We start from the raw sequence: 27,731 nt of genomic DNA, 5'->3' as shown, positions 1-27,731 counted from the left end.
ATGTTGTAAATTAAAATGCAATAGTACATACAGCCGTGTTATTTTGTACGCAAATTAAGTTTTATAATGAAATACCTATGGGTAATTCATCAATATGTCATCATACGAAAAAGTCGCCATTTTTATTAAAAAAGCTGTTTTTATCTTTTTCTCAACATAACATTAAAATGAGTTAAAAATTCTAATAAATGTACAAAGCCTTCAAATAAAATGCATGAAAGTTTCATTTCTGTATGATGTATAGATCGTAATCCTAAATATGTTTAAGGCCATTAAACATACAACACCATATGCCAAAATTTCAGCTTGTTGATTAAAAAATATATATTTGTGCAAAAAGACGTATTTTCAGTAGAAGTAACGAAAAACGAAAAATACACATTTAGGTCTAATCATTTATAAACAGAAACTAATTTTTTTGGAAATAAGACCAAGTATTCCATCATAAATGCCATACCATTACAGAACCTTGCCCCTATTTAAATATCGTATTGATGCATTTTATGATATATAATTAAAAGAAAAATGTTTATTAAAATATAAAAAATGCTGCATATAAAAACGGTATAAAAACGATAATAAAATGAATTTCCTGCAATTTTTTTAATAAATTAGAAAAACTGGAGGAACTTTATTTCATTAAACTCCTTGGCTTCATTGAAAGAAGGAGTAAAAGCGTCCCACGGCATTTATTTAGAACAATGTTATTTCCATTTTAACGCTGTACTTTTAAAATAATATACTTATGAAAAGAAACTTATCGAAGTCAACATTTTCGTGATGGTCATCTTTATATTTTGCTTTTATTTTTTTTTATTTTTTTGAAGCTTTGTATAAATTTTTATCACCGTTCCGAGAGAAAGTGAATCGAATAAATGTAGAGAATAACAGTTTTGTTTTTGCTCGTTTATCTGGCGTTTGCTGCATGTTATGGTTCCATTTAAATGAATTTTTAGTCTTTAAATTGACAGTTAACTACCATTATTACACCTGATTAAAAATTCGTAGTCACATTCAATCGTGTGTTAACTACCATTATTACACCTGATTAAAAATTCGTAGTCACATTCAGTCATAACATCGTCATTGTCAGAATGTAGCTGGAGCTTTATTCAAAACTTTGTGCACCTATTTTATTTAAATAACAATTTCCGCTATTTCGTTATATATGTATATATAGAATACTGAATACTATATAGAATACTGTAGTTTTCTACAGTTATATAAAGTCGATACCATTATGGTTAAAATTGCCAAGGAGTTTGAAATACTCATAATGGTCCCTTTGAGCCCACCACAGTCGTATTTCAATATTTCTCACTTGTAAGCCTCTATTTGTGCTAGCCCTTTATTTTCACATGGACACTTGGTCAATATGTGCTAATTACAAATACTATTGATCGGTTACGGGTGGCAAAAAAGTTAAGAGATAAAATTTAAAATTAAATATCTCGAAAACTAAGAAAAGAAAAAACAAACGTCTTTTTGCGTTTTGGTAAAATATTTATTCATTTCTAAGTTTTTACTTTCTTAAATAATGAAAAACACCATGATCTGCTATATTTTTAAATTTTGCTTTGACTTTCTTCATTATAGATTATAAATACTTAGTCAGTTTCTTTCAATTTTGTTTTAACTCTTTTGAACAACCGGTCGGTTGTTTTTGCTTTCCAGGCATTCTCATAAACTTTAAGTGCTAAACACCCCTAAATATTTTCTATTGGCCGTGCTTTTGGAACATTTGGCGGATTTATTTCCTTGGCAACACAGTTCATGTTTTTGTCCAACCATGCAACAGTTGTAGTTGTATAATGGGCACTTGCTAAATCGGACCAAAATGGGTACATGGTGAGTAAAAAGTTTCCGCACTCAGTATTTACGACGTAAAAACACGTAGAACAATCATAATGCGCCAAAAGTTTAAACATTTATTCTTGATAAGTCAGATCTCAAAAAGTCCTCCTTTCGCCTTGATACATACCCTGAGGCGCTTGGGGAATGCTTCAACCGCGGCGGACACCATATCATCGTCAAGAGTGGCCCATTCTTTTTCGAGTGCTCGCCGTAGAGAGTTCAAATTTGGATGACGAACAGCTCCAACCTTGGCCTTCATAATTCCCCAAATGGAATAGTTGAGGGGATTAAGATCCGGGCTGTTTGGAGGCCACTCTTCTCGTGTGATGAAACCCGGAAAATTGGCTTTGCACCAATCCTGGACGATTGTTGCTTTGTGGGCTAGGGCGGAATCCTGTTGAAACGTCCAAAACCGCTGTCCAAAGTGTGAGTTGGTCCAAGTTAATACCTCAGTCGTCAAAATATCATCAAGCTAGTTTTGAGCTCTGATTTTCACTCCTTGATCGACAAAAACCAATGGCATCTTGCCGTCTCCTGTAATCGCTCCGAAAACCATCACTCCTTGGGAGTGAGCTTTCTTTGAAGCAATTCGACCTTTCTGGTTTGCTTCTTGAACGTTTCCAGCGATTATCCGATCATTCTGATGGTTCACGAACTGCTCGACAGTGAAGAGACACTCGTCCGTGAAGAGAATCGTCGAGGCGTCCGCCGGCTTCTTGAATCGCTTGAGAAGCTCCTTGCAACGGGCCAAACGAGTGGCCCGTTTTGTACGAGTATTTTCCGAGCTTTATGTGGACGATTTGCCGAACTGAACCTTCTGAAATCCCTTCATCATTAGCCATTTGTCTCATCGATCGTTTTGGGTTTTACCGAATTTTGTCGCGGATTTTTTTGACGATTTTACCCAAAGTTGCAGTTTTTGGTCTTCCAGAACGTCGACAATCATCAATGGAACCAGTTTCTTCAAGTCACTTCAACCAATCGTAAACCGTACGCCGCGGAACATTCAGAAGACGAGCGATCTCCGATGCTTTCTTTTTCTCTTTAGCTAGCCTCTCGATTGCCGGCCGCAAACCTCTTGATTTCGTCATGGAACCTAAAAACTTCAATATTAAAACATATTCAAAGATTAGAGAAGAGCATAAACAATGCAGAAAAAAAACGGTATGCTTTAAAATAAGGGAAATAACGTCGTTGCCAGAGGAGGGCGGGAACTTTTTACGCACCCTGTACTGATATTTAGGATAATACTTATGAAGAAATGGGAGAAATCTTTTCATTAAGCATTCTCCAATATATAGTACAGATTTGATGGAACAAGACTTGGTTTTAAGAATAAGTGGAGTCGGTATACCTGGATTTGAAATTGCCAGCCATTCGAGAACATTTTAAGGGAATTTTTCTTTTCCTGCATATTTGACGTTTTCTGGGCACTTATTGATATTATCGATGTAAAATTCAGTGCTTCCGAGCATTTCCATACCATTAAATAAGAAATATTTTTTGTCGTCGATCACTGCATCTTCTTTTTTTCCATGAAGATGGTTTACCAACTTTCAACTTTTTTTGATTTTTTGGCTCTCAAAGATTGATCATCACTCTATTTTGAAGTTTTTTATGGTAATAAATTTACATTTTTTACAATTGGTATGAAATATCTTGATGACTTTTTCCTAATTTCTGGCTTTATTTTCGTTGACTCACTCTATATTTGTTGTTTACTTGTCACTTGAGTTGAGCCCACTTAGATGGTGTCCATGAAGATAATTGTCCATTTTCTTTTCTTGTCTTGATGAGGTCGATCAGTTTGCAACTTATTTAAGACCTTATACAAAGTTGAAAATGCATATTTCTGCTTTAAAATGTGATTCACGATTTCTGATTTTTTCATTTTTGGATTTAAAAAGTGATAGATAGTTTCTGATTTTTTAATTTTTTACAATGAAAATTTTAATACTTCTTCGAAGATTTTCTCCTGAAAACTTTTAACCTCTTTTTCAAAAAATATTTTTTTTAGTTATATTTTAGAGACATTGTAGAATGCAAATTATGTAAAACCAAACATATTTTATATCAACTTATATAAGAAAAATTAATTTAATTTTGTCTTTAAACTTTTTTGCTACCCGTTAGTAGATGTAAATGGAGGTTTGGTGCCATTGACCACTGACGCTAAATCCCCTTTTTACATCTACTCAGCTTTATTGTGCAATATCTTGAAAAGTTGAAACAAAATAATAGAAGGTATGTGTGGTATGAAGGTATGTGTGATATGAACGTATGTGTGTTATGTGCCGTAAATATTTTTTGAGCTTCCAAACGTTTTAAGTCTAAATTTATAAATTATTTTAAATTCGAATTATTTCAAAAAAAAATAGATGAAGAGGTTTTTACCATTGTAAACACTATATGCTTTAATTTTCCTAAAAACATTATTTTGAAAATACTTGTGAAATTAACAGTTGAATATTGATTCAGCTTCACAGCTTAGTGGAAAAGTTGCCAGCCACAGTAAAGTTTATTTGCTGGATGTTGATGTGACCTGAACTGCTTTTAAAATGATATCAATCTTATTTCAATTTGATGTTCGAAATCCACTTTTTTTAAAAAGATTGAGCTCATTTTATAGTTCTGAAAAAAATATCCACTGTTTTTGCGTTGGAACAAAGCCGTCTTTATAATAAATTGTTGTAAATGTGAAGATGTCATTGACAAAAAATCATTTTAAAAACACGGAAGTGCCATTTAGATATTTGCTTTCAATCAGGCTTTACGTTCAATTGTTTTTATGAGTAATTTTACAGTTAAGTTTTGGTAGATATTTTTTCAATATTGTTGTAGTTGGACGCTTGTTATAAAAAATGAGTCATTTGTTACATAAAACATGCAAACAAATAAACACCCTAGTCAATATGATTTTTAAGACGTTGATCGCCGTGTCAGCCACCGGTGGTCGACACCAAGGTATTCCGATTGGGCCGCGTTAGGGCCACCGGTGGCTGATACGACATACCTGACTGTAGTTAAAAAACATCTCAAAAAAAAAAAAAAAAAGTTTTATGTCGATTCTTTAGATTAAACCTAAAAACGTGAAAACAATTTTGGGACCTTTTAGGAAAATATCCTATTGGCGGTCAACGTGTTAATTTACGCTTTATTACAATCTATTTTGTTTTATAGTCATAGATTTACCAAAATAAATTACAAAATGTTTTTACAGACGAAAATAAAAATCAGTTTCATATTGCACCATTGCTGACAAATTATATTTTGATTTGACTACAAAAGATTTTCGTAATAAGTAATATGAAACAAAAATCATCAAATTTATCTTTTAAATAAATTTTTCTCCTTTACCGAAAGACTAAAAGTTAATATAGATGAAGAAAAAAAATGATAAATTTTTTTATGACTTTTATATAAATTTTTTTCTTTTATATAAATTTTATATAAATTTTTTTCTTTTTATGGCTTATTCTCCTCGTATATTTATAAAGCATGTTTTATTTGATTTACATTTTTCTTTTTACTTCTTGTAACTCACTCAAAACAATTTGGGTTTTTATTGTTTGAAGTTATTGATAGATTATCAAATCGAAAGTACAGCCATGCTTAGTAAGCATCGGTGTTACGTTCGTTTGCCATCGTTTGTAGAGCTCTGCGTTACGACCGTCCGATTCCGGCTCGTACCAACTTTTTTGTCGGAAGTTCGACACCTACTCGTAACAAACTTGGAAATTCTGACTTCCATTCCGAGTCAAATTGTAACACTTGAATTTCCCGCGTTATGAATCGTAAGCTGTCGTAATTTTGCGTAATCTACCTTGGTTCAAGGTTTCAACTAAAATTTTTGCGTGATGATGAAATTTATGAGTTGATGTTGAATCTTGGATATCCTAATCTAGTTTTAGTAAATTGAATAAATGAATTATATTATGACTTAAACTGCAATAAATCATTTTTAAGCTTTGACTAAAAGCTTTGTCTTGTTTTATTACGAACTATTACGTTAGATTACGGTCATACCGACTTAATTCCGACTTTGTCGTAACATTAGATTAGATTACGGTTCGACTTCGACATTAGGTCGTAACATTAGGTATGATTACGTTCCGAACCGATTTTTTAGGCTAACGCAGAGCTCTAATCGTTTGATAACGAAAAAACCGATGTGAAACGTTGTTTTTATGCAAACGTAATGTAATTACGTGATTAATCTTTACGCCGATCCTTAATGGCTATCTTATGAGGCACTTATGATATGTCTCATAATGTTGTGTTGTTATCATTTTGTCTTTAAATAAAAATATTGATGAAGTGAAGGTTTACTATAAAACTTGGCCTTAGAATTTTGGTACCAACAAAGTAATACATAAAAAATTAAGTGCTGGGATTGGGGTCAAGGTTAAACAAGGTGGAGGAAATTAAACCATTTAACTCATGTACAGCAATCTAGTTCTTGCTCAACAAAGCTGTGAAAAAAGCATCCTAAAATATTACCGTCAGAAAACTGATCCTAAGAATCTCTCTTTTTTTGCTATTACTAAAAAAAAAAAAATTATACTAATGGTGGTTTATAAGATGATGTGAAAACGTGATTTACTTGCCCATTTAAAAAGTTCTATCCTAAGAACACGCCATAGAATTACGCATTTTAGTTACGATTCCACGACTAAAAAATCCATATTTAAAATATGACTTGAAAATTCTAATTCGATTTCGTTATGAAAGTCATGCTGCAACGTCCTCTACAACTCATATTCACCTTTTAGCAAACGTCATCTAATGTTGTTTAGGTAGTTAAAGCGCGTCATATATATATATATATATATATATATATATATATATATATATATATATATATATATATATATATATATATATATATATATATATATATATATAAAAGATTTTTTGATTGTAATTTTTTCTTTTTGTTTTTAATTTAAAAGCTAGGAATTTTGTATTAAAGTCCAAAATGAATGCTTATATGGAAGCTTATGATGAATATCTTAAACTGAAGTTTGAATTAGCTCAATTGAAAAAGAATGCTGAGCTATCTATAAAACACAAATTCTTTGCAGACTTGTTGGACTTGAAGGAACCAATTTGTAATGAGGTATATCTAACCAAATTTACTAAAAACTTTAAAGTCAAATTTAACTCAACCTTTGCTTCTATTATCAAAAAATTACAGGACCTTAAATTTGGAAAGGCTACAAATAGTCTACATTATATTATCTTACTATAACACAGTTTAAAAATCATCAAATGTTTGATTGACAAAAAGTATAACCTGTAAAGTTTAAAATATTTTCATATTAAAAACAAATGAAAAAATTTTAATTCATGCAACAAAATTAGATAGCCAATTAATAAATCTTAGAGTATGCTGTTTTCAGAGAGTCTAGTGGTCCTTTTGTTAGAAGTATATATTATTTATTCCTAAGATTTTTGGTTAACTTAATGTATTTTTTAAACTTATTTAACTTAATTTTAAAAGGTTTTTATCTTTCACAGTTAAATAAACAAAGTTTAAAAAATACTTCAAATCATTAAAACTTGTGTTTACTAAAAAAGTTCTTTTTGTAGGAATTGGTAACTTTCATTCCAAAGCCATGTTTCTTCGTTGCAGTTAAAGGTACTTTTTTTTTATTCAAAATGTTACAAAACATTTAACAAGGTTTTTTTTTAGAGAATTTGTTTTGTTAAAGGCACTAGTTTGTTAAAAAAAAACAAACAAAAAAACAAAAACAAAAACAAAAAAAGACAACTTTTTTTTTTATTGATTATTTTATTTTATAGGTATAAATCTATCCCAGATTTGTAGACATTTAAATAAGCTTTGGTTTTGTGAACACTTTCCTAAACAGTCTACAGAAGTAAAAAAAACTTCTGTAGACTGTTTAGGAAAGTCATTTTGACTTAAAAAGTGGCTTTCACTAAGAAGAATTTGAAATGAGTATATTTTCTATATTTTTGGCCATATTGCATATCACTTGCTTAAATAAGCCTCTAAACATAGTCCACCATCATGTTTTCATAATACCATCCTTGGTACTGATCTTCAAAGTCATGTATATTTTGGTGAAATTACACCTCTTGCTTCTCAGAGAAGGCCCCAATGCTCTCCTTGAATTTATCAAGGTGAGAATCAAGGATGTAGGCTCACACTCTATGATCTTCCTTATTTGTGGTCCAACAAAAATATCAAACATCACCTTTACTTTAAAAAGATTTGGAAAGGCATTTTGGAGGTGTTTAAAAGCTGTTAACTCCTTGTTGCTGGTACAAGTTATTACAAAAGTCCTTGCCTAATGTGCAGTGGTAAAGTATCCTCTATAGCATATATTGCTTTTTCACTCTACTTGATAAATTGTCTATTGTCATAGAAAATATATTTGCTAAGCACAAGTAATCTCTTGATGTGAAGTTGTTCATTAGTCATACTCCACAACCACTTCTTATTGAAATCACTGAAATGTTCTAAAAAAAAATTTTGGAAGTCTCTTCTACTGGCTAAAAAATATATTTCTTTGGAAAAGGTGGTCATTTTCTATTTATGTAACGCACAAGGAAATTGGCAAACACACTTTAGATTTAAATTACATTTGATTTTAATTTTGTTACACAGTGTTATTGTTTTTTAGTACTCTTTATTGGATTTTAAATTATTTTAATCATTAAAATGTAATATTTAAAATATCATAATTAGTTCAATTCAAAATAATAAATCAATCACTTGATGATAAGTTTTCCGTGTCAGTTGTAATGATTGATTTTTATTTAGTGAATTTTTTTTTTAATTGATTGTTGGACATTGTATTTAAGACTTTCTGTTGCTTTTATTCAAATACATAATCAAAATTTATTGAAAACTAAGAATTACAGAGAAGTTCATTGGTTTTTATAGAGAATTCACTGGAAAGTCTTGATTATGAAAACAAGGTTTTTATTTATTTTACTGTTAATTGAAGTATTAGAATTTTATTTTATTTTTATTACCCTTACTGTTGTTATAAAAATTATTGATATTTTAAATTTACTTATATTACTCTTATTATTAGCATTATTGTTATTCTTATTATTCTTATCATTATCATCACTTTTTTTTTTTTTTTTTTATTTTCATCGATGTATAACTTTGTACTTTTCATCATAAATTTGTTTCTGCTGACGAAGCTGTCGACTGACGAACTTTTTGAGCTTGCACATAAAATCAAACAAGCTGTAAGGCTGAAGGAAAACATGGACTTGAATGAGACGAATGCTGTCTTATATAAACATTTTGAGAGTAATACGAATGATAAAGATGTGATGAGCACTCCCAGGTTAAGAAGAAAAAGAAATGACAAAGTTCAGTCTTACAATAATTTCCTCGCTGGTGACGAAATAATTATTTCGGATATGGTTACGGAAAGGTATAAGAGGTACATCGAAAGAACTTTGCAGGATTAACTGTGTATTCTTTTTATAATTTTTTTGAAAGTTTAATTGTGCTAATTTACTAATTAAATTATCTTATTAAATTAATTACGAGTTAAAAAAATAAAAAAAGTGTAAATCACATTAAAAACTTACTGACTTGTGTTTTCAACGCCCCTACGAGTTAAGTTCAACAGTTTGACCGTTGCATTACTAATTAACACCCATAAAGCTTTAATTATGAGAAAATAACAAATAATTAGGAGATGAAACCGTGACAGCATCACATCCACTAAATAAACTGCGTTTATTTACTATTGCATTTAAAAATTTTTCTTTATTAGATAAATGCAGAAAAACAGTAATACACTACACTTAAGATGTTTGTGATTCGCTGTCCCGACACTAAGCATCGGCGTTTACTTTTTTTTGTAATAATGAATTAAGCATGGGAATTTCGGCCTTCGAAATCGACGAAATTAAACGAAATTCGTGTTTCAATTTCGGATCGAAATTGAGAACGAAATTTCGACTTTTTGGATTGTTTAATTTCGCGAAAAAATTTCGTATAATTTCGGGTCATTGAAAGTAACGAAATTGACACGAAATTAAACATAAGTTTTAATTTCGAAATTCGTGAATTTGTAATGTTTAAAAATTTCGTCTTTCGAAATTCAATATAAATTTCGATACGAAATTGAAACACGAATTTCGTTTAATTTCGTCGATTTCGAAGGCCGAAATTCCCATGCTTATAATGAATCAAGTACAAATTTCTACATTTGTCTTTTGAAGTAAATAAAACTTACAATAATTTAATTATTTAGACATACAAAGTTATAAAGCTCCATTAAAAAACGTGCGATCCCAACTTCACACACCTTCAATGATTTTGTTTCAACTCATAAAAATGTAGTGCATCAGTGTTATTTAAATCCAATAAGTTTTTCAAAAGTACCTAACAAGTTTACAAATGAGTTTAACCCCCCCCCCCCCCCTCCCCCTACGTTTGTTCGTTTTTATTTGCTTTTCAGGTACCCCTATTCCACTTCGAGAAAATGCGAAAGACATTAGTTGATATTTGCAATCTTTGAATGGAAAGTAAAGTTGATATTATGAAAAAAAATTATTTAGTTGTGCAAAGAAGTTTAAATTAATTTTCAAAAAATTGCCGAAAAAATCTTTACATAATTTTCGTTTGCGTTTCGTTTTAAAGTTATAAAGTTATTTAAGTACAGTTAAAGTATGAAGAGGGATTTTTCAGACTCTACATCTTTTGTGTTATTATAATTGATAATTAAAATCTTTAAAATAAAATAACAACGGATATCTTCTTTTTTTGACTAAAAATTTTATGCATTCTAAAAAGTAAGAATTAGCTTTTAGAATACATAAATAGTTTTTATGTATTATAAAAGCTAAGTAGAGAGAGAGTTATCTCCTCTATTCAAATAAGTCAAAATAATTGCTGTGTTAATTTCCGGTCTGTTTTTTATTTTACAAAAGTTTGAAAGAGTCGTAAATTTTAGTTTTTTTCTTTGATTTACGAACTTTAAACCTCAGGAGCCGAAATTCAGGGAAAATAAATTTTAACAAACTCCCTTGTAGAAAATTTAATTTCAATAACGATGATAGAATATTAAAGAAAAATAAGAAAAAATAAAAATAAAATCCTTCATGATAAAACCGAACACTCAATTAACTATTTTACATTAACCCTAATTAAGCGTTTGTATGAATTAAATTAATTTGTGTTAGTTCCAGTTTCTGTTTACATAAAGTTAGTCTATGAAAACGACTTTTTTTTAAAAAAAAAAAAAAATCGATCATTCACGTTGAAAATACCAGCAAATTGAGCTAAGAAGCTACTATAGCTGATAAAGAAGACAAATATGCCTCAATCAGATACTGCATTCAAATTTTGCATTTAATTCTTAACACTAATAGGTCGTAAGAACAACATTAATGCAAATTTTAAAGGATCAGACTAAGGGTCTGGGTTTGCTACGTTATTTATTTCGAATAGAGCTGTGCGAGATTAGGTTTTTTAACTTCAATCGAGTTCAATCGAGATTGCAAAAATTTCGATCGAGTTCGAATTCGAGATTATTATCATACTGAGGAACAACCTATTTCATAAGTGCCTGAAAACTATGTTCTTCTACGAAAATCTTACGGCAGGTAATCGGGAGCCAACATGCGCCAAAAAAGCTCGAATTATTTCTTTAGATTTTTCATAATCAGACTTTCATGCTGTTTTCTTTGCCCACAGATCTGTGACACTGACAGTTATTTTCCAGCTATTTCCTTGCTTTTTCATTATTTTTCCTTCTCGTGCCTTTTTATCACGCTCTGCTGATTCCTTCTGATAATTTCTTAAGTGAGTAAATAAACCAGTTGTAGAGTTAGTAGGCAGATATTTTGCTAGTACTTTACAACGAGTTTTTAAATATCGAACCAAGGTTCGAAATTTGAATTATATTTCATTAACTAAACACTTTCGATTCGAGTTCAATTATTGAATAAACTCAAACTCGAGACTTCGAATTTCGAACTATAATTTCGAACGATCCCGATCATATTTTTTATTTCAGAAATTTCATCCCAAACTATCGCGAACGTCCGTTATTCATAAATTTAAATTAGAAAGCTTGGTATTATGAAGAAGACTTAATTCAATAGAAAGTTTTTAAGTTTCTCATAAGAATTTACTTGAATGTCAGCGACGTGAAGTGTTTTTGAACTCCAACAAAGATTGGCGTAGAGCGAAGCCAGTTGACCTAGTTGGTCTTAGTTGAGTTCCAGAACAACCTGGACAAGGATTTGTAGCTGGACCTGTTGCTAGCGGTTGAGTTGCATCTGAGCAACATTAGAATCGTTTTCAAACTTCATAAAAAAGCTCCTTAAGATCGGATTTCTAGCTCGTGACATGTTTAGTAGTCATCAGAAAAGTTTTTCCTAATGAAATTTGTAAACAAAACATTTTTGACAGGAGCTTAATTTTTCCTGTCTTCAAAAGTTGAAAATCCAAAAGGTAATTCTCTTTCCCGAAAAAAATCGTAAAAATTAATTATACAATATTTATAAATAGTTAACCGTAATCGTAAAATTAATTATATAGCAGTTTAAATTATTAAAATGCTAACATTTTTCTAATTACTAGTTTTTAATAGTAAATTATTAGTTGTTAAAACAAAGTCAGCAGTAATTAAATAATGGCAGTAATAGTCTTACCAGTAATTAGAACTAATTACTTCTAGAAAGTCTACAATTATAGTTAAAGGTTCTTAGAATCTTAGTAATAACTGATTAACACTCATGGTTCTGAAAAGGTTTTATTGAAATCAAAAGGTTTGATAAAAAAAAAAAAAAAGAATAAGTTATGAGAGATTCACATGAATAAAAGCTGGTTCGCTAAAATTCGCTAAAGTTCCGCTATTGTTTGCTTAACCTCGCTAAAACATTGGAAAAATCACATAAGTTTGTTAAGTTCGTTAAAGTTCCTTAAAAATGCTTGTTTGCTAAAACTCGAATTATAACAAACAAATTTTTGATCGTATGATTCGAACGATCGCGATCAAAGTCCAAAATTTAGCGGACGCATTTCAAACGATTTTATCGCGATTGCTCGTTTGCTATTCTCGTTAAATTTGTGGCCGTTTAAATCAAACGCATATCTTTAGATCACACTCAATAACGGTACTCTAACAGCAAACAGAACCATCAACCCCATTGCCTACAAAACAACCTTTACAATCATCTGCGTTACCAAGTAAATAAGCTTCGGTGTTTGATAAAGAGCATTTAGATGAGAGTATGAAAAAAGAAATGGAAAATGAGATGAAAACTTTTTTACAAGAAAAAAGTCAGTCACATGAAAAAAAATCTATAATATTTTAAAAGTTTGTTGACCAAAGTATCACAGAACCTGGTATTAATCATATCAACAACAAATAAAGAGAGAAGCAAAGTAACTTAAATTAGCTGAAAAGAGGTTCAAAACATAAAACCAACCGCAAACTCTCAATGCCAACACAGAACCCTGCAGAAGAACAGCTTAAAAATCTTTTAGATCATGTAAAACTTAGTTGTAACTTTAGATTTATGTAAAAGTTAATGAATGTACATTGATTAGTGAATGTATCTGTTTTAACAGATTTTCTGCGAAAAGCGATTAAATTCTTTTTAAATATTTTTTTAGTACTTTTTTTTTTTTCTTATCTTATATAACAAAATGATAAAAAAGTTATTCGGTGCTTAATGAACTATATATTAATTAAAATCGGTTTGCGCCGATTTTAATCTAAATGGGTCATAATGGAAGCCTACAGTTGAAGGTTGTTGACAGTTGTTCAGTTTTTTTACTTTTGAGAAAAATGGAATTCTGTGTTTGAAGACTTCAGTCGTCTTTAATATTAAACATTTTTAAACACCTCAATACTGTCTGATAACAGTGATTTTTTGTTTACATATTGTCAAAGGTAGTAGATAAGCCACCAGTACATGATGAAGAGGACGTAAACGAGAAAGTTTGTGAAATTGGACATTTGTAGTTTTTATCGTTGTAGTCTTCTATTGCATTTACAAGTATTTGGTTTTATTTTTTTAACTGTCGCGTAACGTGGCGCTTATCATACCGTAGGGATTAGCATAAAAAATGTATTCACAGAAAACAGAAAATCAGATTACACAGAAATTAAAAACCCTCTTGTTTTATTTTGTATCATTTTTACAATTCCTCTCTGTGTTTTCAAAAATTTCAGAAAAGTTTAAATTCGTTCCTTAAAATTTAATTCTCAACACTTTGGGGAAAAAAACTATTTGTTATTCAAAAACATCACATAATCATGAATTCAACAATCTTCGTTTTTATATGCAAAACTCGTAGGACACGGATATTTAACTTAAACCGACACACGGTAATTGCAAATGAAAATCATCGCATCAGCAAGTTGAAGGGACAGCAAGCTTATTAAAGTGCAATAAAGCTTCGTTTGCACTATCGATACAAATGTTGAATATCGGATGAACTGGTTGCTAAAAATATTTATCAACATAAATTATCTCAAGAGATACGATACTTTATTAAAAGTAAGGATCAGTTACGTACTGTGGAAATCATGTGCAACGAAAAGAACAAAACAAAAAACAAAAAACAACAACAACAAAAAAATAGAAAGAAAAAGCTGGGGAAGAAAAAGCATGTCGATAGAAAGCCAACTCTTGAAAAAAAATGTCAACGAAAGCACAAAAAGGAAAACGATTTAAAAAAAAAATTGATGGAACAAAAAAATCTTTTCACTGAAAAAGTTTTAGTTGATATTTTATTATCGGTATTTTTTTTCTTTCGAAAACCTCGTTTTTATAAAAAATTTTCCTGTCAACCATAAACACGGCACACAAAATCTTAAAAAGAATTGTCAAATGCCATTTTCAAATTTATCAATTAGCACATAAGTTAAGAATTTTGTTTTAAAATTTGTCAAAACTTCCTAATTATTTTTTTAAAGGTAGGAATCAAAAAAAAAATCCTGCTAAACATTCATCAGATCTCTTAAAAGCAATATGCAGATGAAAGAATATGCAGATGGAAGAATCGTAAGAACAACAAAAGAGAAGAAAAAAAGTTTTTATCAAACGATTGTCATCAAACAACACCAACAAAAAAGAATTCTTAGCAAAATACAAAATAAAATAAAAAACATACACAAATTTAAAAATATAGAAAACATAAATACAAAAAAACGGCCTTAGTAAAGAAAAAAAAAACAATTTTTAAAATACTAACTAGTAAATTTGTTTTGTTTCCTTCCACGTGTGTATTGGTAACTTCGTCTCCTATAAAGTGTTCAGCGATTGAGAGCCCACTTAGACAATAACAAGTGTGATAGAAATCGCGGGATCTAAAAAAAAAGTTTGCCGCCTGCAAAACTGAAACAAATTAAAACGGAATCGGAATTACGTCGGAATAACACAAATGTAAAAGCTTTCTGAAACGGATATACGGAATGTAAACGGATATAAATGGATACTTCATTCATACTAATGATGCAACACATTTTAATCATTTTATGATAAATTTTAATGACTAAAACGTTTTATCGTTAGTGTAAATGGGGTATCAATTGATTGATTAAAACGAGTTTTAGGAAATTATTTCCCAATGACTTTTTATCAAATTTACCACAGACTTATTTAATGGAAACCAATTTATAACAAAAGATTTACACACAAAATATCTTACTTCCCAGGCTTATCAATCAAACCACCCTGAGGTGACTGGCAGTTTACCAATACATATTCTTCTAATGCACCTAATAAATTTAATGAAATAAATATATTGTCTTGATTTTTATACTACTTTTCTAATATTTCTTTCTACTTTTCCTCTCTAGTACTTTGTACTGCTCCCCTCTGCTGCTTTTCTCTACTGATACTCTCTACTGTTTCTCTCTAATGCTTCTCTCTATTATTTCTCTTTGCTAATTCCTTTGATGCTGGAGCACAACAATTATATTTCAAGAAAGTAATATAAAACTTGAAAAAAAAAAAAAAAAAAAAAAAAAAAAAAAAAAAAAAAAAAAAAAACACCTTACTAGTCAAGCTATTCGAAAAACCTTTCAATTTCTATAACTGGGTGTAAAATGTATCGTTACATAAAAAATTATCTTGTAATTAATACTTTTAACAAAAAAAATTTTTTTTTACTTTGATCAAACATCCAGTTTGTGTTGCTTAGATTTTCGTCACTGTACATTTGAAGTATGCTATGAATTACTGGAAATATTCCTCCTTGCCAAAAAGAGTAACACCCATCAACTAATTTGTTGGTGCGACCCTGAGTAAAAATACTGTAAATTAATTTGAATTTCACAAATAATTTTGAAAAAAAAATTAAAAAATTGCAGCAATTCTTATTGCTTTTATACCAGCTAAAAATAAAAAGTGATAAACAGAATCTAATTTACCTGAAAGCCTCCCTCTAGTTTCATTTGGCGAAATGCAACCCATTTCTAAAAAATTTTTACCCAAAAGAAATCTATTAATTTGTCACTTCATTTAGCATAAAAGTTTAATGTATGTGAAGGTAACAGCAAATATATTAAGATACCTATACTTGACATTTTGTACAGTTGAAAATTATATAATTTAAATTTAAACAGTTGAAAAAAATACTATCTACAGAAAATGTTTAAAAGCTTCAAAACAGATAAAAATATTGCATCAACTCACAAGCAGTCGCTTGGTATGAGCTTTTTGCTCTTGACCAAGTAATGCCAGTGATGCATACCCACAAAAAGTGTATCCACCATGTGCTTCTAACCCTACAAAATTGCAGAAATGTCAATTTGTTTCTATTACTACAACTCAAAATTAAGTAGAAAAAAAGAACTCGCCAAAAACAAATTACAAAATAAGAAATTAAAAACTTACCAGGGAGCCCTGCAAATCCTCCTTCATATGTTTGACAACTTTAAAAAGTAAATGTAACATTTTTTAAAATTCATTCTTTCCAGAAAAATTAAAAAAATAGAAGAAAAATGGGTTGGTGCTTTTTAAAAAGAAACCATTGAGAAGCTTTTTTCAATATAATATTTAAATACTATTATTAGGAATAATTGAATATTGTAGTTACCCAATTAAACTCTTTTTTTTCTCTTCATTATGAACAAAATTTTTAAAATTGGAAAAAAAAAAGTGTATTTTAAAAAAAACATTGGGCCCAATAACTAAGAACTAACTGAAGGACTGATTGGATTATATAATGGAGTTACCATAAAATTTATAAAAATGCAGTATGAAAAGTATATTATAAAATTTAAGATACTGTTTGACATAAAAAATTACCTTGCTAGCCAGTCTGCAGTACCCTGAAACATTTCTTTTGTAAAGACATTAGTAAGACGGGCTGCCACTATTGCACAATACACTCCTCTACATGAACATAGCTGTTATAACTGGTATTGTATTGATTAAACATTTAAAATAGTCCAATATTTTTTTAAATTTACTATGAAACTAAAACTCTTAACTCTTGTTTGATAACAACTGATAATTTTATACCTTATATCTTCCTCACCATCATGATGCATTGTAAACGAACCAGATGATGTTCGGCAACTTATTAAAAATTTTTGGAGTCTTTCTCTATTAAAAAAAGTGACAAACTATATATATTAGCTCTATATATTAGCAGTTTTATGTATGTATGTATGTATGTATGTATGTATGTATGTATGTATGTATGTATGTATGTATGTATGTATGTATGTATGTATGTATGTATGTATGTATGTATGTATGTATGTATGTATGTATGTATATACACATGCATACATGCATGAATATTTTTTTTAAATATGTAAGCTGAATCATTAACCTCACAATTTTGTATTAAATCATGAAAATACCTGTTAACAACATCATAAGCAGCAGGCCAATATTTTCCAAGCATGCACAGAGCACAAACAGCAGCATAAGTTGGGGCCAAGTGGGATAATTGTCCAGGTCCTCCTAGCATAAATATGATTTGTAAAATTAATAATATACAATGGTCTGTTTACAGATATTGCATAATTTCAATATTTACTTTAACAAAATTTTCATTTTAATAAGATATAATTCTTTAGCTTTAATTGTAACAATGAATTAACTAGCAATAATTTTTAGTAGAAAATTTAATGGTTTTGAAAATTTAGGAAGTAACAATAGGTTTATAATCAATCATGCTTAAAAAAACAAACGTAATTTTATTTCATTTCATTTTAACTTCATCTATAAAAGCTCCATGAAATCTTGTAAATACTTTTATTTATGAAAGAAATTTAAAAGATGCTTGAAAAACAAAAAAATACCAGCTTTAAAGTCATACTTAAATATACTCTTTAACTTACCTGCAAACCCTCCAGATTCATGATTTTGGCATTTATCAAGAAAATTTGCAACTCTAAAAAAATTCAATAAAAAATCAGCAACATCATTTTTAACAATAAATAACTATTCATTAGTAAAATGTTCTCACTGCTGGCACACTTCTTCAGGTATAGGCTCATTTAATAATTCTAAGCTGTGAAGAATCCAATAACAAAGCCATGGTCGACTTGCATCAAGACACTAAACATAAAAAAAGTATGACACAATAAAAGATAAAAAGAATTTGAAAAATTTTTTTCTAAAGATTTGTTTATTGAACCTTTAAAAGCATTCATCAAACACAACATTCTACCCTAAAATTCTTTTTTTTAAAAACGTCTGTGTTTGCAGAATGATGTAAATAAACAAAAAAGATTCTTAATGATATTAACTCTAAATGAGTCAATATCAATAACAATCTGATATTTGAACATTTTTGCACAAACAATTAAACAAATAAATTAAAATATAAATCATAAACTTAAATTTTCAAAAAAACTTTCATCAGTTAAACTGAAAGTTGCTAATAAAAGTAAAACTTTTTTGTTTTATTTTAAAATTTAAACATTTAGATTAAGTTAAAACTTTTTCTGATATCAATTCACATTCATGAAAAAATACTGAAAAAAAAAAAACCTCATAGGAGCCAGATAAATGCAGAAGACCCTTCTTTAGGTAGGATACATGCTTTGATCTCAACAGCTTTATCCTGTGAAAGAGGAACATTTAAATAGAAATAATCTCCTAACAATATATTTACATTACAAAAATACTCCAAGATAAATTAATTTTGCTCTTAGTTAATGTAAAAAAAAAATTTTTTTTAACAACTCATGTTATAAAATAAAACTAATTTTTCATAGTTCAATACTTTATTTAAGTTTTAATAACAATATTGTTAAATTATAAAGAGTTAGAAACTTTGTTTATACAGAACTTTGAACAAATATTTGATTATCAAGGTGTATGAAAAAATAAAGATTTAGTTACTCTCACAACATACAATGAAATAGATTATTATAAAAAATATAATTTAAACCATGCTCAGCAAAATTTAAGCCTTCAGTTAAGTAACCAATAAAAACAATGTCTTGTAATCAAATAACCTATTAAAGACATTTAAATCTGTGAGCAAAACAACTATTGCTTTCAGATGACATCACATAAAATTGTCAACATCCTTGTCAAAACAAAAGGGAAAAAAAAAAAAAAAATGTTGCCACTGGAATATTATAAAACAATTTTGAATTAAATTGCTCTAGTTTCTATGGTTTCTGCATTTAAAATGATTTTATCTCAGACTTTGTAATGGCAGTGTGGGATCATGATTAAACAATAATATTATAAAAAAAATGTCTTTTATTCAATGTCAGACACTCATAAAACTTGACATCATTGAATTTATTTTAAATGTAAACAATGAATCATAACAACATTTGACAAAATCAACAAGCAACAGTTGAACAACTGCATTGTTATATGAACAGCACAACACTTACAGAAAAATTAAGGAAGCATACGAAGTAAATAATCAAACTTAAGTTGAGAAGTTGGTCAGCAAAGACATTTTGATACTGTTATTAATCTATTACCAAAACAACCCATCTGAAATGGTAAAAGGTGTTAGAAAAAGTGGTTATTTATTTGAGTACAGATTTACACTGTTGGGAGACATCCGGAGTGGAAAAACCTCAGTATTAAATAGATTTATTAATGATACATTTTCACAGAGATACAGGCCCACTGTTGAAGATCACATAACCCATGTTATAGATCACAATGGAAGCATGTGTGTCTGTCTCATGGTGGATACATATGGTGGAAATGACTTTCCTGCTATGAGAAAGCTGGCTATAAGCAAAGGAAATGCTTTTTTTATTTTCTATTCAATAGTGGATAGAAAGTCATTTGAGCATGCAAAGAGACTCACTAAAGAAATTCAAATGTGTAAAAAAAAAAGCTGCAAAGTTTTAATAATTGGAAATAAAAAAGACTTAGAAAAAGATAGAGAAGTTCAAGTATTTGAGGGCGAATGCTTAGCACAAGAACTGTCTTCCTCAGGAGATATAACATCTGAATTCTTTGAGGTGAGTGCAAAGTACAACCAAAACATTGATTTAATATTTTTTACCATGCTAAACTTGTTTATGCCACAAATAGAAATACAGGAAATAAAGCCTGAGAAGAGTTCTTTTTCAAGAATCAGTTTACGAAGAAAATCACACAAACAAAAAAAGCAAGAAACTAAGGATACAAAAACTGAATATTATAGTGATAATGAAATTCTAGAGAGCAAAACAACCATACGCAATTTACGGCACTCATCTTCTTTTACAGAGCTATGGAAATCTGATAGTGATAGTAGTATGGATATTAACCACAATTCTCCAAAACGAAAAACTGATGAATATTTAAGTAAAAATTTATTACAAAGAACTTTTGGAAGCATGCAGAGAGTGTTTAAAACTGATAACGAAGAAACCAAAGATTCTAAGAGAGCAAATACTTTAGATCCAATGAGCCTCCCATCAAGGTTAAAACAAACTCAAGTTTAATAAAGTTGTTGAAATTTATCTAAACTGTATTTGATATTATTGCAGCAGTTTTTAAAATAAAAACTTTAACATTAAGTGGTTGTAGAGATAGTAACAAATAGCAATATATGTGTTTACTGGAATCAGTAGAATCATTTGAACAATGTAAAGAGCGATTGCAACCCAATTTAATGAAAAAGTAAGAAGCTAGAAAAAAAAAAAAAAGTTTTACCCACTATTGTTTTCACTTAAATCCTGGGCACTCTCATAATTTCTCAGCACTGACTCCTCCACCTTTTTCTATGAAAAAAATATTCCTCTATCTACTTCTTAACTAACAAATAACATGAAAAATAAAAACTAACTTTAGGATCAGATCAAGGATTAAAGATCTTTGACGGGGGTTTTAAAAAAAACTTTACATAGGAAAAAAACTATATTTAAATAAATGGTACTGTTAGTTTTTAAAATGGGATAAACCTTACCCATAATGTTTATTGATGCTTAAAAATGAGAGGAGAGAAATTTATTTTTTGATAGAGGATCCTTACTCTTGAACACCTGCATTGTATAATTCAAAATTCTCTCCTTGCCCTTAACATTTTTCCTACCCACTAAAATATAACTCCCACATAGAAACATATATATTACTCTCCACACAGAAACATAATATTTAACATTTTCGGGATCTATAATTTATCAATGAGATCAGTATATTTACCGAATAAAACTCCCCAAAAATCAAAATTTTTAGATAAAAAAAAAATTTTTTAAATGGATTATTATTAACTGATTTAAAAGTACCAAGATTTATAATAAAAATAAATAAGATTAGGCAAAATAACTTTTACATTTTTTGTACTAAAAAAATTTCTGTTTTCCAAAATAAGTTTATAATAACATGCCACTTGATTATAATTTATACTGAAACTAATAGCTTTCTCTAGCAACTGATAACAATTGTGAATATATAAGTATAAAGAAGAAAATTGCTGAATTATTGCAAATCCCTTAAGAAAATTCTAGTAATGGGTTTCACTATCACTGATTATATATTTTCAGTTTTAATAATGAGTTTTGTTTTAATTCTTCAGCTGTAAATTAGTTAAAAAACTATAAAGTTTTGAAATTGTAAATAATAGTTAAAAATTTCTAAATCTCTATTTCTCTTAATCTCTATAGTACATTAACTATCAATATTTTGGTCTGAAAATATGATTACATAATATACTTTTTTTATCTTATTAATAAGAGTTTTCCAATGAAAAACCTTTCTCAGATTTGCATGAACAACAATGATCTATTTTATTTTGTGGGTTTTTTCTTTTTATTTCTATGAGTTTTTTTTGTCTTCCTGACTATAACTTCAATATTAAACAACTTGAAAAAACTTAACTTTATATTGAAGCACTTCAAAGTTCATTTTCATTATACAATTCTAAACTTTATGTTTTTCATCAGAATGTATAATAAACAATTTGATGGTGCAGATGCAACATTTATCTGAAGAATAAAAAGCTCTCAGCATAAATAAAAAGATTTTAAAAATCAAGTTTTTACTTTGTCTTGCTATAATACTAATATGGTATAAACTGCTTTTTGTATTTTGTTAGCCCTGTCCTTTAACCAAGGAGTGAAATACTTTTTGGGTGAATTTCCGTATGAAAGTAAAAATAGTTGAAGCAGATATAATTGGGTCGTATCTACACTATTAACTTTTATATAGTGTATGAGATTTTAACTACATATATTGCAATTAAAAGATAATAAGTCTAGCTACCGACTTGCGCATCATTACGCTTAGCAATTAAAATAATATATCTCAAGGTAATATGATTTTAAGACTAATTGCTTTACGTACAACACAAATGGCTAAATATTGGGAGAAAAGTAAAATAGCACCTGTTCCTCGGTTGTGTGTGTTACAAAACCGTCGTCTTTCTGAAGAAGAACTCCTCTCTTCAGAACCATCTTTGAAACCTCTTTTTAAAATTTAAGAGGTTTCGATCATGTTTTCTTTACTAACTAGATGTCATTGCTCAGAACTATGATTAAAATGTGCCTAAAATATCGCTTAAATTTGTCCGATCAGATAATTTAAAAAAATAATTTTGAAACAAAAATATCTTAAAATAAAACTAAGAGATATTTTCGAAATTCTACGTAGATAAAGAATTCTCTGAGGTAAGTTTATAATAACTATATATTGTCCTGGTTTTCACATGGTTAGCCGCACATAGGAACAAGAAATTATTATCTTGGCAAAATGTATTAACATAGTATATATTTGATATGTTTAGCCAGCTAATAAATCAACTTTTTTTGCTGAATTTACATACGATAATGTAAAAATACATAGTGATATGTGGTATTACATCTGTACCATCAATTTTATATTACATAAGACTTTATATGCATATTTAGTAATTAAAAGATGATGATAAACTGACTACGATTTACGCATTACTACGCTTAGCAATTAAAATATTATACCTCAAGATAGATTATTAAGACTAATTGCTTTAAGTAAAACACAATTGGATAAATATTTGGAAGAAATAGTAATTTATAATACGTAATTGGAAGAAAAATAAAAAAGCACCTGTTTCTCGGTTTCGTAACGCATTTGCGTTACAAAACCGTTGCATAGTGACTTAGGATGATCAAAAAAACTCAACAAAATTTTGACAAACACCGTAATTAAACAAGTTAAGTTTTTTGGGTCGAAGAATTCAAATTTAATAAATCTTATCCGCACTTTTTACGCGTTCATGTGCGCGTTAGGTTTGTACACACGTATAAAAATTAGTTTTAGTTAAAATTTAGAATCTTCAAGCAAAAACACAACATTTTGATACATTTCTCTGCTTGATTTTTTACTCCAGATTTTTTATATTTTATTATCTAAAGTATTATTATTATAACTTTCATCATTTTTATATTTTTATTTACAACTTTTATTACAATTTTTTGAATTTAAAATCAATTTAATAGATTCACCTGTTAAAAGTTTTTTAAGAAAATTCTTATGATTTTTTAAGATATGCTTGTTAATTTTGGATCTGATCTTACAAGAAGATAGTGCTTCTGATTCATTACAGTGTTTAGCCTCGATATTTTTGACGTGTGTTTAAATCTAGAATTTCTCATTGGTTTGCTCAAGCTCTTCAGTGCATCCTACAAATTTTCTCTGATTGGTAAAATTAGTTTGTGATTTTTGATCAGATGAAAGATAGAAAACGTTATTGAAGAAAATGTAAAAACCGATGTAACAACATTTGAATAAAACTAAAATTCATAATCTAATCTGATCTGAGGATTTTGATCTGAGATCTTAGGGAAAAACTTTGACACCAGTTTCTCACAAATGCCAAATTTGATGATTAATTTGGAACTATTCACGCAAGATATTTATAAGAATAATCTAAAGCATTTATCTACAGGGATAGGTTTAAAGTTGGATCTGGGGTTTGTTGTTTAACGCAAAACGCTCTTTTGCTCATAATTAAGGCTCTCGCAAATAAATATTTTTCACAAGGTGCAACGGTATATTTTGTACAGAAAAAGTTACAGAAACATATGCCAATTTCAACTTTTTTATCTTGGTAGAAATATTTCCAATATCTTGTTAAATCAATTTCAAGTTTTATGACAAATTTACCTGGTCGTGTTGGGAATTATAGAGAATATTGTTAGCATCTCGTGCTGAAATGAAAGAGTTAAAGATGAGAAGTTTGGAGAACGCTTAGTTCAAAGTGTAAACTTCCATACTAGTAACCTAATTCAGCAGTCTGTTGTATTTGGGATGGGTAAAGACAAACAAAAAAACTAAAAATACTTTACCAACTATTGGATGTTCTTGTCATAGTAGAAATTCACTAAAGATAACCTTTAGTGAAATTCTATTAGAATATCTCGTAACTATTGGTGAGTCTAAAGACAGCAAATATGAAGATGAAAGTACTTGTCTACCAGCTAGAAAATACAACAAGAGTAAAATTGCTGCCAACTTGGTGACTTCCACACGAGCATCAACAAATAAGGCTGCTAAACTATGCAAACAAATGTCACATGATGGTATCGTTATCCTAATTCCAAGTCAAACAGCAATTTAAAAAAGTTCTTGTTGAATACGATTTGTAGAATGCAGTTAAGATGATTATTGTTGATAGACCACCTGGCAAAAATTTATACGATGTTTTCAAATGTTGAATATTCGTTTGCATCCAACTTGTGAAAAAGGAAGAGCAATTGAAAGTTTGTGAATGGAATAAAATTTTTTTTTGATAAATTAGGCACTTTTTGTTTAAACACCAGGGTTTTCAGATTATTTAAGGAAAAAGGACATTCTCTATTGATTTACTTTCAGAAAGTTCTTAACATCAGGAATGTAAAGTGGAATTCAAAAGACATTCTCGGTATCCTTGCGTTCATTCTAATGTCAATTACAAGAAGATCTTGGAGAAGGAAAACATTAAAAAAGAAAGACTTTGGAGAAGGCTTCATATGATTAGATGTACAACCAAAACGACTGCAAGAACTTGTGAGCAAAATTGGAACCTTATGAATAAATGATTGCACTTATTGAAAAGTCACTGTAAGTAAGAGCTATCTATACTTAAGATATCAAAAAGTGATCAGTGCGCAGAACGGGCAGCCAAAGTAATGCAGGAACTGTATGCTGCCAGCAAAAAAGAGGAGTCTATATTACTCCAAGTTGTCCTATTTAAGAATTCTTACTCGTGATTTCAATCAATTGAACTTAGAAACGTTAAGTATCACTATTCTTTACTTCAGGAATTAAACTTTTTTTTTTTTAAAAAAAAAAAAAGAATAGACTTCATCTAGCAAACACTTTTTTCATAAAATTTTTAAAAGATTTTCTCTACATGGTTCTTTTTTTTCTTTCTATATTTAAAACGGGAGTTAAATTTTTCATACAACTAATTTTTAGTGTTGATTAAAAAAATATTAACGCGATGAAATGAAAAGCAAGGTGTGAGGCCCCACTTCGCGGATTATCTTGAGTAGGGTGATTTGTCCTTGAGTAGGCTGATTTGTCGTAATTGACGCATGTGTTTTCGTAACCCTGTTTGGAGCACAAACCCATATTTTACTTAAAACACCCAAAAAAAAATTCTTATGCTTAAAAAACTATTTTTATAAAAAGTAAATAAACGTTAATATACTTAAGGGATTTTTAGCAAAAGTTTTTGTTAAACTTCATATGAAAAAAATGTAAAAAAAAACAAACAAAAATGTTTATGATTAATTTTTATTCACAATTGAAAAGAATGAGAATCAGATTTTTGTGTTTAATGACTGTTTAATGTGCTTTTTTTTTAAATGAAATGAGAGGTAACACATTGAAAAATTATATTTATTCTTTTAATAAATTTTGACATGTAAATAATAAATGTAACACAGTAAACAAAATAATATGGTAACAAAATAATTTTAGAAATAAAGTTCTTGTCAAAATTTTAGCTCATGGTGACAGCAAAATATACTTGCTAGATGTGCTTGCTGTTGTAGTCAATCAACTGTTTGCCATAGTCTGGGTGAATAGCAGTTCTTTTATATCTTTCCCAATTTTTCTGAAATTATTTTATAGAGTTTTTTTTTAAATTATTTTATAGAGTTTCTTTTAATGAACTGACTCACATGAAAAAACAGAAAATGAACTGTGACAGGTAAAAAAAAGGTAGGCTTCCTTGAAAAGTCAAAATTTCTCATCAAAGATTGGATTTTTAACTGTTAAAACAGGCACTGATAACATCATTGAATTTTCGAAAGCAGATGTCAAAAGTTTTTGATTCTTGTGGACCGGACTTCGAGGATCTTCCTTGAGATCTATGATACCAAGACTCATTTTAAAAAATGATCCACATCTATCAATTCCAACTTTTAAGATATGACTGTTGCTTACTTTCTTAGTTGTAAGCAGGGCTGTGGAGTCGGTAAGCTGCTGTTCCGACTCCGACTCCACAGCCCTGGTTGTAAGAATGAGGCAGAATATCCTCAAGACTTTTGCAATACACAGTTAGTTTTTCTTTGTTAGCATTGTTTGATGCAATTTCAATTTATTGTATATTTTTAATTTTATATAAATAATCTTTAATTTAATTCAGTTTCTATGCATATTCCATATGAAATTTAACAAAAACTTTTCCTAAAAATTCCTTAAGTATACTAAATTTTATTTATTTACTCTTAATTTGAAATAGTTCTTTAAACATGGAAAATTATTTTTTATAGGGTCTGGACACAAAACTCTTACAATTTCTAAAATCGAAAATATGAAAAATTGAGTTAGAAATTCAAACATCAATCTTTCTCCGACATATTCAATCGATTTCAAAAATTTAGGGGATTCATCTACATGGTATATAGTGATACCCCACCAAAGAGTTTCTTCAGAATTCGCCGTGGAGTTAAGCAGGTCATTTTCACAGGGTGTGTGTACATTTGTTATAGAAAGATTTATTAGTGAAGACAGAAACTTACTATTAGTCAGAAAATCTTTATACCTAATAGACCTTTAGACCAGTAAAAAGAAATTCACCATTTATAAAAAAATAACAAATTTTTAAAACGATTTTTTTTTGTTGACTTATTTTGATAAGTGTAAACATCGCCTTCAATTTTTCTGTTATCCTTTTTTTGTTTGTTTGTGTTGTGATATTTCTTTAACGCAACTTTTTAATTACGTACATTAAGTATAGATAATTATGCAGAAAGAAAATGTTTACGCAACAAATATAAAATTTATGCAGCAAGAAAATGACTATTATATTTCATTATTAGATATAATTCTTTGTATACTTCTTCTACCATCCCCCCCCTGCTTTTTTTGGCAATTTATGATGACTGTTATTTCAGGTTGATTTTAGTATACAATACATATCTTGCAACTTAACTTCGTAAGATGGCAAAATATTTCCAGTTGTATTTTTTTACATAACTTTTTTTATAATCAATTTTTTAAATTACTTTTTAAAAAAT

At 29.1% G+C, this 27,731-nt stretch overlaps 3 protein-coding genes across 3 annotated transcripts; 2 read left to right on the top strand and 1 right to left on the bottom strand.

The window, feature by feature from the left end:
• Window positions 1-6,486: 6,486 nt before the first annotated feature.
• On the top strand, window positions 6,487-9,424 carry LOC149883626 (uncharacterized). Its single transcript, XM_090099293.1, has 5 exons — window positions 6,487-6,650; window positions 6,807-6,973; window positions 7,447-7,495; window positions 8,768-8,802; window positions 9,037-9,424. Exons 2-5 carry the CDS (start codon window positions 6,833-6,835, stop codon window positions 9,310-9,312), a joined length of 501 nt encoding a protein of 166 aa, XP_089955419.1. The 5' UTR covers window positions 6,487-6,650; window positions 6,807-6,832; the 3' UTR covers window positions 9,313-9,424.
• Window positions 9,425-13,975: 4,551 nt separating this feature from the next.
• Window positions 13,976-22,895, bottom strand: LOC145186144 (protein farnesyltransferase subunit beta-like). Its single transcript, XM_090097965.1, has 15 exons — window positions 22,629-22,895; window positions 20,959-21,026; window positions 18,829-18,901; window positions 18,302-18,393; window positions 18,174-18,226; window positions 17,691-17,793; window positions 17,344-17,427; window positions 17,128-17,214; window positions 16,714-16,751; window positions 16,513-16,604; window positions 16,248-16,292; window positions 15,988-16,117; window positions 15,524-15,593; window positions 15,068-15,182; window positions 13,976-14,316 (listed from the first exon to the last, which is right to left on the bottom strand). The coding sequence occupies exons 1-15, from the start codon at window positions 22,695-22,697 to the stop codon at window positions 14,224-14,226; spliced, it is 1,212 nt and encodes a 403-aa protein (XP_089954091.1). The 5' UTR covers window positions 22,698-22,895; the 3' UTR covers window positions 13,976-14,223.
• LOC145186149 (GTP-binding protein Di-Ras2-like) lies at window positions 19,486-20,957 on the top strand. The gene has a single exon (XM_080062238.2). The coding sequence runs from the start codon at window positions 19,803-19,805 to the stop codon at window positions 20,745-20,747; it is 945 nt and encodes a 314-aa protein (XP_079918364.2). The 5' UTR covers window positions 19,486-19,802; the 3' UTR covers window positions 20,748-20,957.
• Window positions 22,896-27,731: the final 4,836 nt, after the last annotated feature.

This window comes from Hydra viridissima, unplaced genomic scaffold, assembly GCF_058129835.1.
Source record: "Hydra viridissima isolate aposymbiotic clone 2 unplaced genomic scaffold, HvirCarnegie_v1 scaffold_9, whole genome shotgun sequence".
Taxonomy (NCBI): Eukaryota; Metazoa; Cnidaria; class Hydrozoa; order Anthoathecata; family Hydridae; genus Hydra; species Hydra viridissima.
This window is presented reverse-complemented; position numbering and strand designations above follow the sequence as displayed.